General features: G+C 38.7%; 1 protein-coding gene across 1 annotated transcript in view; it reads right to left on the bottom strand.

Moving 5' to 3' along the window:
* Nucleotides 1–405: 405 nt before the first annotated feature.
* The window catches only part of EPS8L1 (EPS8 signaling adaptor L1), a 52,124-nt gene continuing 40,434 nt past the window's right edge, over nt 406–12,095 (bottom strand). The window contains exons 16-21 of the mRNA XM_034423205.3: nt 10,935–11,031; nt 9,456–9,620; nt 5,585–5,684; nt 2,583–2,754; nt 908–1,040; nt 406–650 (exon numbers count right to left, since the gene is read on the bottom strand). Of these exons, the coding sequence (XP_034279096.2) occupies nt 579–650; nt 908–1,040; nt 2,583–2,754; nt 5,585–5,684; nt 9,456–9,620; nt 10,935–11,031 (739 nt within the window). The 3' untranslated portion in view covers nt 406–578. The remainder of the gene's footprint in view (nt 651–907; nt 1,041–2,582; nt 2,755–5,584; nt 5,685–9,455; nt 9,621–10,934; nt 11,032–12,095) is intronic.

Genomic DNA, 12,095 nt, shown 5'->3' with positions numbered 1-12,095 from the left:
AGAGTTTCAAAATGTCACTCATTGAACATCCAGGCAGAACTTTGACTACAATTCCTACGATGTTCTGTAAATAAACTGTGTATAAAATTATTGCTTTTATGTAGATTTACATGCATAGTTCACGAGACCATACAATTGGAAAAAAAAAATCTGTTCAACAATATCCAGGCTGATGTTTAATGAAATAATTAAAATTGAATGGATGGTAGCATGCACTATATAATATTTGTATTTTCCTACTGAGAGATTGAGAGATAATTCTACAAGGAGATAAGCAAATTGTTCCAAAATGGAGATAGTGTAGATCCTATAGGACATAATTTTTTTTCTTTATTTTTAAAAAAATTGAGGATTAAGGAATAGGGAGAGTGCTAGAAGATTGCTCCATGAAACTGGGGATACCAGTAGGTTTCTCTTCTTTATAGCGAATCAAGAATATAAAACACCCACAGTAACAATTATAACCAATTCTTTCACACTGATCTCCCTACACAATGTAGATTCTGATCCTATAGAAAGATCTGGCATGTCCACATTTCTTTCGCAAAGTCACACCACCACGTAAAAAGAGAGCTCTGTTAGTCCAATCCTTCTGCCTTTCTTTTTTGTCTTGCCATCACGGCCTCTAGCTCCGACATTTTCCCAGAATCCTAGAAGAAAATAATAGAAAATGAAGGATGAAGTGCTTGACTTCCAAGCACAAAACTCTTATTATGTTATCTACTTCTTTAAAACTTTGACATCCTTTGGTGCTTGTCCCATCCCTCTCATCCCTCCTCTTCAAATCCTTATATCTTTGCTGAATCTTGCTAGATTTCTTAGTTTCTTGCGCTCTTAATGGTCAAGAATGGTCTCAGTTCCTCACCATTCTCCCAACCCTTAGAAGAGATTTCAAAATCCCTGGTACCTTTAGGAGGGCTTTCTGGATGGTAACCTGGCTGTAGACTCGAGGGCCATCTTCTGGATTGATAGCTCTCAACTCATCCTTTTGCAAGGAAAGGAGCTGAGCGCCATTCAGAATTCCCAAGGCATTGACAATCCTACAGGAAGGAGGGAAAACAGTAGGTGGAATAAATAGAGCATCATAAGAAAAAGGAGTCATTCCATTTAAACTCTGAAGCCAATTTGAAAGTGACCTCTAACTAGGTCACACTTTGGCAGCTCTTTTGACCAAATAGTAGCAGAATGTCTAAAGCACCAATAAAAAAAAAATCCCCATTGGGTTTAATTTATTTACTTAGCATAAGGTGAAGTTACATTAGCTAGGAGACCACAATTCTAATGCAGAGTAATAGTTTGTTTGCCTAAGATTGCTAGCCCTCCTTAATTCACGCTCATATATTTTCCAAGATGCGCCACAGGGGGCGAGCTAACTCTACACCAGAAAGAAAAACGAATCACTTTTCTTCAGCTTCATTAGGGGCCCTCTCTTTCCACCAAATTCACCTGACAAATGTGCATTGCAATTGGGCAGATCCAGGGCCAGCAGGATTCTAACTGCATGAAGCTCAACTCCCCACCAAAGTGGGATCTATTTATCTGCTTGCATAGAACATGTTTTTGAATTGCCAGGTGGCCTGAAGCTGAGCTGAGTGATGGGAGCTCACCCTGCCATGCAGTGCTAGGACTCGAACCACTGGAGCAAAGACTATCTCTGACGTGATTAGGTCACTGAGCAACCACACCTCCTTCGCCATTGGGTAAGCAACAGCCAATCAGATAGTTGCTATGTCTACATTGACTGGTGTTAGCCAATGAGAGACTCCTCCTCCCGCCCCAATCAAACAGGAATCTTATTTAACACAGTTTTACTCTTAGCTTTAGTTACCATCTATTACGTATAAACCTAAAATCCATAGTTAATCATAGTTCAGCGGCAAATTTTAGAAGCCTATCAACTAATTCAGGAAAGCTGTTGCTGCTCCCCTATATTGGCAATTGAGAAGTCATTCAATGAAAGATTAGTAGTTTGTCAACTACAGAGAGTGTTGACATGCATGGCATCTCTGATCTAGAATCTACCGTATTTTTTGGAGTATAAAATGCACCGGAGTATAAGACACACCTTAATTTTTGGGGAGGAAAATAAGAAAAAAGCTGATTGGCAGATGGATGGGCCTCCAGAAATACCCGCAATCAGCTGTTCCCAGAGGTGAATTTTAGCAACAGGTTCCTTGGTTGTGAGCTCTGTTTCTTGCTTTTTTTTTTTTTTTTTTTTTTGCTTTTTTTTTCTGCTTCTGGAACTCCATTTCAGAAAAAACTTTTTTTTCTGCCTCTGAAAGCCTCTGAGACAAAGCTTCAGAAAAAAAGCCTCTGAAGCTGTTTGGGGGCTTCTTTTCTGAAGCTTCTTTTCTAATGCTTTTTTCAGCCTCTGAAACCTCCGTTTGAGAAGCTGGGTGGGGCTACATTTGGAGTATAAGACGCATCCAGATGTTCACCCTCTTTTTTGGGGGTAAAAGGTGCGTCTTATACTCTGAAAAATACAATAATATGATTTAAAGAGAGAAATATCAGGAAATATATGCCTGGATTCCATTACCAACCCATGTATTTTTTTCAAAGAGAAGCACAAGCCAACTCACAATGGATTGAACCCTTTGGCCTCCAACCAGGTTCGGACTTGATCAGAATTTGAATTGTAGTCTAAAGGCACATCAGTATCCAGAGTACGTGGAATGTGAAGAGTCTTACTACCGCCACTTGTCCCGTTGGCCAGCTTCAGGACGAGCTCCTCATTGACCATGGTGAAGTTATCTACCAGAGCAGAAATAAATGTCACTCATGGATTCATTGGAAGAAAACAAGCATGGAGAAGCAAAGGATTTGTCCTTGTATGTGGGTAAGGCAAGAACTATATGTTCTCTTCCAAGAACTTTGTGTTTTTCTTCCAGGTGTGCAGGTATTCCAGAGTCATTTATATACTTTGGAGAAGATCATGCCCAGAAGAAAATATCACAAATGACATCATTTGACAGCATTTTGATGTGGCACCAATTACAAAGAAGATGAGAGAAGGCTGGCTCCGCTGGTATGTATATGTCCAGAGAGCAGCACCTTCTACTGTTGCCAAGACAGCGTTCCAACTAGAAGTCAGTGGCAGTGACCTCGCGGGCGTCCAAAACAGACATCATAAACAAGGACATGCAAGCCATGGGCCTGCACCCTGGAGATCCAGCTGATCACTCAAAGTGGCGTTCAGTGATCCAAAAAGCAGACCCTGCATCTGCAGGAATATGCTAGGAAGAAGAAGATGCCCAGAAGAAAACATACCACTTTTTGTTTCAAAACATTCACTTCTGAAAATGGATGCCCCCATTCTTGGAACACACAGATCTGGGTGGGTGGGATGAAGGGGGAGGAAGAAGGAAGAGAGGTGGATTGCCCAATTTTTCCCCTTTCCATTTGTAGCCCTTAATTCAAGAGGTAGCCATATCCCTTCTATAGTATCCTGCTATAAATAAATATGCTGTAGGTTATTTAGAATTTTGCAGGATTAGATTATGGATTTGATCTCTCCAATACTTCAAATAATGTGGAAAAGGGTATAGGTAGTCCTTGACTTACAACAGTTCGTTTAGTGACCATTCAAAATTACAACACCACTGAAAAAAGGTTTTCCACAATTAGGACAGTTGCAGCATCCCCTTAGTCATGTGATCAAAATTTAGACACTTGGCAACTGGTTTATATTTGTGATTTCTGCAGTGTCATGTGATCAGTGACCTTCTGACAAGCAAAGTCAATGGGGAAGCCAAATTCACTTAACAATCGTGTTACTAACTTAACAACTGCAATGATTAATTGAACAGTTGTGCCAAGAAAGGTCGTAAAATGGGGTGAAACCCACTTAACAAAAGTCTCATTCAGCAACATAAATTTTGGGCTCAATTGTGATCATAAGTCAAGGACTATCTGTACTTTCCATTAGCACGAGAACATAACTGCAGCCTTCCTGGATCTGGGCATCTAATGGTTAACAACTCATATCATCAGCCAGCATCACGATAATATCTGAGAATTCCGAATGTTGAAGCACAGACATCTAGAATATTGGATTATCTACAACAGATTGTACCAAGGATTGGGAAAACCAGGTTCATTCTTTTCAGGGACCTCATCCCAGGGATTTAGGTAATGTTATTTGCTGTATCATTAACAGAGAGTACCTCTGGGAAAGCAAACCAGCAAGTGGTTTAATTGAAATAACTTCTTTAATTGAAAGAAGCAACCAGGAGGTAAAAAGAAAATGAGTTCATTGTCAGAGCAAGTACCCTGTTTCCCTCAAAATAAGACATAATAAGCCCAATCGGGCTTTTGATCGCATGGCAATAAAGCCAAGTGCTTATTTCAGGGTTCAAAAAAATATAAGACAGGGTCTTATTTTCAGGGAAACACAGTAGTTCTTCAGTTAGCAAGTGGAGTTATGAGGGTAGGGTGCTAAGTGCTGTAGAAAGGACATGGGATAAAGTCTCAATAGTGGCGAATATCTGTAGCTCGGATATTAAGATGAGGGTGAAGGTTCATTCTCTGAGCTTATGGGTTGGTTTCTGAATGTTTTATTACCAGGCTAGGTAACATCTTCAGCAGAGTTTAGCGGATGTCGGTGTTCTTCTATTTATAAGGGCTTCATGATAGGTCAAGTGTGTCAAGTGAGGGTCTTGTGATGGGGAGGTTACATCAGGTGAGAGTCATTGGGAGGTGAAGTGCTAGTTGTGGGGTGGCCTTGCGTGGGTTAATTGAGGGTCAGTGTTGTCTTTGGGTGGCTATGCGGTTGATTTGGATTCTGAGGGGTTTGTAGGCTGGTTGTAGGTCCATGTGTCTGTTAATGGAATTGCTTGTGGAGTGCCAGGCTTCAATAAACTCACAAGTGTGCTGGGTGGTAGGGTGGCTGATGATTTGCAGTTTGCAAGATCCATCACAAGACCCTCACTTGACACATCCACACGTGACCCATCATAAGAGCTGACTCTTATAAACAGAAGAACATTGACATCCCCTAAACTCCGCTGGAGATCTTACCTAGCCTGGTAACGAAATGTTCGTAAACCAATCCACAAGCTCGGAGAATGAACCATCACCCTCATAAAGTTTCAAGTTTTAAAGGTGACAGGAGCAGGTTCGCTCTGCAAAAAGGATATTTTTATACTTTCCTTCTAATATCACATGATCAAACATGTTAGGAAACCATTGAGAAGCTAGTTTAGTTGTTTGAACATATATAGACCATATTGCTTTCCTCTAGAGCAAGGATGGAGAACATGTGGTTTCTAAATGCTACTGAGCTATTCAATAATAGTAGTCAACCATGAACATTGGTGAGGGAGATGACTGGAATGTAATTCAGTAACTTCTGAAGGACCACAAGGTCTCCATCGCTGTCCTTAGACCCAGAGTTCGGATTGTCCAAAAGATATTTTAGTAGACAAGTCAACTCCATCTAATATAATTTCAGTCTTGTGCTCTTACTAGGCCGGAGATCAACCTGAGATTTGTCACCTATCATTTGGCCATGAGCTTAGCCAAAACAAAAAGAAGAATTGCTTGTTTGCTGGCTCTTTAATTCCAAATGAAAGAGAGGTCTCACCTTTCTTGCTGTGGTCCATGTTAAGGTCCTCCATGCTGGCCCATTTTACACCATTGGACTGTAGAGTTTTGGTCTTGGCTGGTGGCTGAGGTGGTGGTATCTATGCGGAGAAAGAAAGGGAGGACAACAAGTGGCAAAAGTCTATTTCTGATTGGGAGAGAGGTCTCAAGAAATCATGGTGATAAGGCTACATTAATTATCTACAAGCAATTAGTTGTCTATAATATCTGGGTTTTAATATGTAAAATCCCGATTCATTTGGATCCTTATATATACAGTTGGACTTTTTAACAAGTGAAGTTTTTGTCTGCTGGTTTTCCATTTTCAGCACTTTTAAGTAAAGTCACGCATGTGGAATACAGATCTGATTCCATCCTCATCCATCTTTGATATTTCAGCGTTTTCTAGAACAGGGGTTGCAAATCCCTGGGCTGCAGACCGCTACCAGGCTGAAGTGGAAGGTGAGCATGTGTAGCTTCATTTGTGCATGAACAGGATTTAGGTTGCACACATGAAACCATTACCTCCCTCCCTGCTGCCACTGAAACTGCCTACGTTGCCGCCACCACTGCCACCGCTGGTCTGCAGAATCGAAAAGGTTGGGGATCCTCATACTAGAACTCAAAAGGAGAAAGCTTTGATTGCTTTCCCTAAATCTCACCAGGCTTTATCAAGTCTCTCTCTATGCTGCAATGTTGGATCCCCCAAAGATCATCTAATCCAGTATTTGGTTTCTAATAATTGCCAATAGATTCTCCCAGGATATCCCTAAGCACAGTGGTCTGCAAACTTTCCAGCTTGGTGGAATGGTGTGGGGGGGAAAGAAGGGTTGTTCCGTGTGAGCGATGGATGCGCATATACGTGTACACACAGTTCCATTTGTGCCACTCACACAAATGGAGTTTTGTACACGATCTGTTCATGTAAATGGACCTTCAGGCTCGCTTGCTGTTTCCGTGGCCCAGTTCTGAATGGGCCATGATCCGGTTCCGGGGCATGGCCCACGGGTTGGGGACCCCTGCCTAAGCATATTCCATTTCATGTCCTCAGGTTCTTATATTCAGAGATACAGGTAGGACTTGCAAAACCATATTGCCACATGAAGTAATCCCTTTCACTAGCCTTACCTTCCTCTCTATTCTCCATTCTGCTTCTCTTGCCTGATATTCTTTTTTTTTTTTATACAATTTTATTGATTTTTTTTTACACAAATAAAATATAATAACAATTCTGTTTAACATCGGATTCACAGTGTTTATACATATATACATGAATAAGTGTCTGGTGTCATTTGTACTATACATTTCTAATTAATTTCTGCACCTTTTATTTCTTCCTTAATTCTATCATCTATCCATTCGTACCATCTTCCCCACACAGTATCATAGTCAGAATTTTCATCGTCATTTATCTCGTGAGTTAATTTACTTATCTCTGCACACTCTAATATTTTGTTAATTATAAGGTCATCTGGTGGTAGGTCTTTCCTTTTCCAGTATTGAGCGTATGCTAGTCTGGCAGCTGTAGTTATGTGTATTAGGAGGTGGACCTTTTCCTTTCCGTACCCTTTCTTTACCATTCCCAGGAGAAATATTTCTGGATTCAGATCAATGTCTTCTTTAAGTATGTCTTTCAACCATCTCCGAATTTTACTCCAGTACTTTTTTGCTTCGGGGCATGTCCACCACGTATGAAAGAAGGTGCCATGACCATGGCCACATTTCCAACAATTTGGCTGAGCATTGGGGAACATCTTTGCTAGTCTTGCAGGTGCCAAATGCCACCTATGAAGCATTTTGTAGTGATTTTCCTTATATGTGGCTGCTCTAGTTAATTTATAATTTTTATTCCAGGCTTCTTCCCATTCATTAAAATTCAAACTGTGTCCAATATTTCTCTCCCATGCTCTCAATTGATTTCTAATTATATCCTCATCTCTGTCTTCCTCTAATAAATAGTTATACAGCTTGGCCAACGCTTTTTTCCCTGGTCCCATCAAAATTTTGTCTAATCCCTTATATCCTAATTCTAGGCCATACTCTTCTTTATCTTTCTGGTATCTTGATTTTATTTGCAGATAAGTCCACCAATCTAAGATTATACCTTGATCTCTCAGGGCTTCATTTGATTTAATATTTCCCCCTCCATTGACAATATCTTTGTATCTGCACAATTTCTCCATTCCCCACCTGTTGGGGTAAATCATTGCCTCTACCGTGGAAAGCCAGTTTGGGACTTTTGAATAGTATCTCTGCCTAATTCCCACCCACGTTTGTATTAGGGAGTCTCTAATTTTATGCCTGTGGAAGTAGGTTTTCTTTTTATTGTCTTTGTCCCATAGATATGCATGCCACCCTTTCTGTAGGTCATGTCCTTCTAACACTAAGATTCTCTTATTCTCCAAGGTGATCCAATCCTTTATCCATATCAACTTTGCTGCTCTGTAATACATTTCCCAATTTGGGAGTCCAAATCCTCCCACATTCCTTTTTTCTTGTAGAATTTTAAGTGAGATCCTTGATTTTTTTCCCTCCCAAACAAATTCCCTAACGGTCTTATTTAATTCTGAAAAAAAAAATTCTTTAAAATTACTGGTAAATTTTGATATAAAAATAAGATCTTGGGGAGGATGCTCATCTTAATTGCCGCAATTTTGCCAATAAGTGATAATTTGATCTTTTTCCATCTATCCAGATCTTGTTTTAATTTATTAATTAATGGAGTATAATTATCTTCTTTTAGAGATGAGCACCTTTTGGTTAGCCAAATTCCTAAGTATTTTATTTTTGGGACAACTTGTAAGCCCAAGGTTTCTTCTATCTCTTTCTTCTGCATCTCAGTTACATTCTTAGTAAGCATTTTGGTTTTAGATTTGTTCAATTTGAAGCCTGCCACCTCTCCATATTTACCCAATTCCTCTAATACTTTTTGTCCAGATATTAATGGATCTTCTAATATTAACGCCACGTCATCCGCAAAGGCTTGCATTTTATAAATCTCTTTTCTAATTTTTAGGCCTTTGATTTCCTCGTTGTTTCTAATGTTTCGTAGCAAAACTTCCAGAGCCTGATATTCATCATCTGGTACCTCGTTACCAGCAAAACTTGTACGATGTTCTTTGTATCCCGTGATCAAAATTCAGTCATTTGGCAATCAGCATGTATTTATGACCATTTATGGTCCTGTAATCACCATTTGTGACCTTCCCAGCTGGCTTCTGACAAGCAAAGTCAATAGAGGAAGCCTGATTCATTTAATAACTGTGTGATTCACTCAACAACTATAGTGATGCATTTAATTGTGACAAAAAAGTCTGTAAAGCTGAATGTGATTTTCTTAACAATCACCTCAGGAAGAAATGGCAATTCTAGTCCCAACTGTGATAATAAGTTGAGGACTACCTGTGTCAAGTGCAGATCATCAAGTTATAACTTAACATATCCAGAGAAGGTTAAGAAAAGTGAAGGCTATTCTACCCGATCACTTTTTGTATTGTATGCCCTCCAGAGTCCTGATCTGTGAGCCAGTTGGCCATATAAATAGATCAAATTAATAAATACATGTCATTAGGGTTTTTTTCCCCTGATGTTTGGATTGATTCCTTTGCTGGTTCAGTTGTTTGCTGTTTTTAAAATATTGGTTTTTAATTTTAAATCCCATTAGATACTGAATGTTAAAAAACATAAATAAATAAACAAAGCCCTAATTCACGTAGTCTAACTCAGTGGCCCGCAATCTTTCGGGCACCAGGGACAGATTCCGTGGAGAGTGTTTTTTCCGTAGACCAAAGGAAGCGTGGTTTCACGTGCTACCTGCTTCACTTGTTTGCACAGCCTGGTTTCTGGCATGCCGTGGACTGGTCCTAACTCACCTTCGTTATTATAGGAGTGATTTCATGGATTATTAGTATTTCCTTGTCATTCTGGATACTGGAATGATCTCCATTCAGCATTGGAGCAAGAATATTATAAGGGACGTAACCAGCTTGACCATAACAATTCTTGACTTTCCACCACTTCTTACTATCATCGAGAACCTATCAACAAAGAAAATATTACCATATAAGCAGAGACAACATTCCAACCAGTTTTTGTGATACTCACAACTGTCCTAATTCAGCCTCATAAATAATTCCATTCCTGCTAGCAGTCCACAATTTGTTTAGTAAACTGCCTGTTTATGCATAGTTATACTTTTCACATAGAGGCCCATCGCCTCTACCGAAGAAAGTATCATGATTTCACATGTGCAAGCACTTCACAATTATTTAGCTAGAGGATGTTGCTAACTTTGCAGAAGTTCTGTATCTATTTATTTGTTTGCTTGCTTGTCTTTTATCCCACCTTTATTACTTTATAAGTAATAAAATAGAGCTTATACAGGAAGAAAAGTGATTTCTTCCAGTTAAGAAATATTGTGCTTAATTGGATAAATGGCCTAAATACAAGTAGTCCTCAACTTACAACAGTTGACTAAGTGGCCGTTCAAAGTTACTACGGCACTGAAAAAAGTGACATAAGCATTTTTCATATTTATTTTCATGTGATGAAAATTCAGCCACTTGGCAACTGACTCATACTTATGACGGTTGCAGTGTCTCCAGGGTCATGTGATCCCCTTTTGTGACCCTCTGATAAGCAAAGTCAATGGGGAAGCCAGATTCACTTAACAATTGTGTTACTAACTTAACCACTGCAATGTTTCACTTTACAAATGTGTTAAGAAAATTGGTAAAATGGAGCAAAATTCACTTAATAACTGTCTCACTTAGCAACAGAAATTTTGCACTCAGTTGTGGTGCTAAGTCAAGGACTACCTGCAAGTGTATTTGTGTGTGTGTGTGTCTGTATGTATATAATAGTATTAATATAAAATATATAGAATATATTAATATATAGAATATTAATTTTACTTTATGAACCAACATATTTTATATGAATTAACATATTTTAAAATAAAATATATATTTGTAATTGAATATATAATTTCTTGACTTTCTTATAACTTACAAAATTGACTACGCATCTTCCTCTTATATGTATCATATTATTTTTTGCTTTTTTCCATACATCTTTACTGCTGCTATCCATGTATTTCATACCATACACTAAGAAATAAATACTTTATAAGTAATTCTTGAGTAACTCAAGGTAGTGAACATGCATAATACTCTTCTCCTCCTATTTTTCCCACCACAACCACAATCACCCAGCCGATTTTCATGTTAAAATTTCAGGTTGGCAAACGATGTATTTCCAAATTTTGGGATTCCCAAATGCAATCATCTTCTTTATATTAAAGATTATACTGTTCTTTTTGGCATGGCTGAAACTCTGGGTCATAAATTCACCTCTAATATGTCTCCTTGAAGCACTGACAGTTCATTGCTGTTTCTGGCTGTGAAGTTGTGGGTGCAGATCACTGATTTCTTCTCTAAATGTTTGCACCTGTGAGGGAGAAGGAAGATGCACTGGATTTAATGCAAGAATACCTACGATCTGTGTAGATCAGATTTCATATCTAAGGAATTCACTTTGTTTTTACGTATTCCCAAGATCTATTGACCTGAGACAAATTAATGAACATAGCAAGTTGATTTAGGATTAAGGAACAAGGTTGCCTCTTAGCACAAAGAAATTTGTTTTAGCTGAGCTCATCTTTCAGGTAAAGTGGTACCTTGGTACTCATTGTTAATTAGTTCCTGAAGATGCAATGAGTACCAAATAAATTTTTCCCATAAAGAATACTGTAGTGAGTCACAAGGTAGCTGACACCAACAAATTCTAGCTTGTGCATTGGGTACCAAACAAACGAAGAGTACCGGGACAAAATTTTCAGGTCAAAATATGTTGGGTATCAAATTCAATGAGTTTCAAAACAGTTGAATACCAAGGTATCACTGTTTATGCATATCCTATTTTGGCATCTTTCCAGGTTTTCCTCCATGCTAGTCATCCAATCTAGACCCAGAAAACTTTATTTTTTCATTTCATATTTTCTGAGAATCAGAAAACCTTGGGTACTACTGCAAATTTGCTATCCATTTCCCACTCTTCCTAATCAGTCATCAATGGAACCAGATGGAACTGGGGGTGGGTGACATCATGTTTTATTGAAAGTTTTAGAGGTGACTACTCCCAAGATTATGTCTATCTCATCTCTCATTCTTTTCACTTTCACTTTGATGGAAATATTCTCTGTCTTAGACCTTTATACAGAGATGTGGTTTTCATTTAGTTTACTCTAAAGTCACACAAGTTGTTCATTCACTTAGTTTCTTTTTAAAGTGCCTCTTATTAAACATACAAATCTTTTCTCTAAACCTGCAGGTGGCATAACCCATCTTCAAATAAATATGAATGCTCAAGAAAGAGATGGGGGAATTATTCTTAAGATGCTGCTGTTGCAATGTATAAAAACAAGTCATGCATTTTCTTCTTTAGAACTACTGTTTCCAGGGGGTGTCTGGGGGTGGCATATGTGTCAAAAAAGTCAAAATGGTGGCCATAGC

The sequence above is a fragment of the Pantherophis guttatus genome, chromosome 4 (genome assembly GCF_059756535.1).
Source record: "Pantherophis guttatus breed Tessera chromosome 4, ASM5975653v1, whole genome shotgun sequence".
In the NCBI taxonomy this organism is placed as follows: domain Eukaryota; kingdom Metazoa; phylum Chordata; class Lepidosauria; order Squamata; family Colubridae; genus Pantherophis; species Pantherophis guttatus.
Note: the sequence above shows the minus strand (reverse complement) of the source record. Positions and strands in the feature narration are given on the sequence as shown.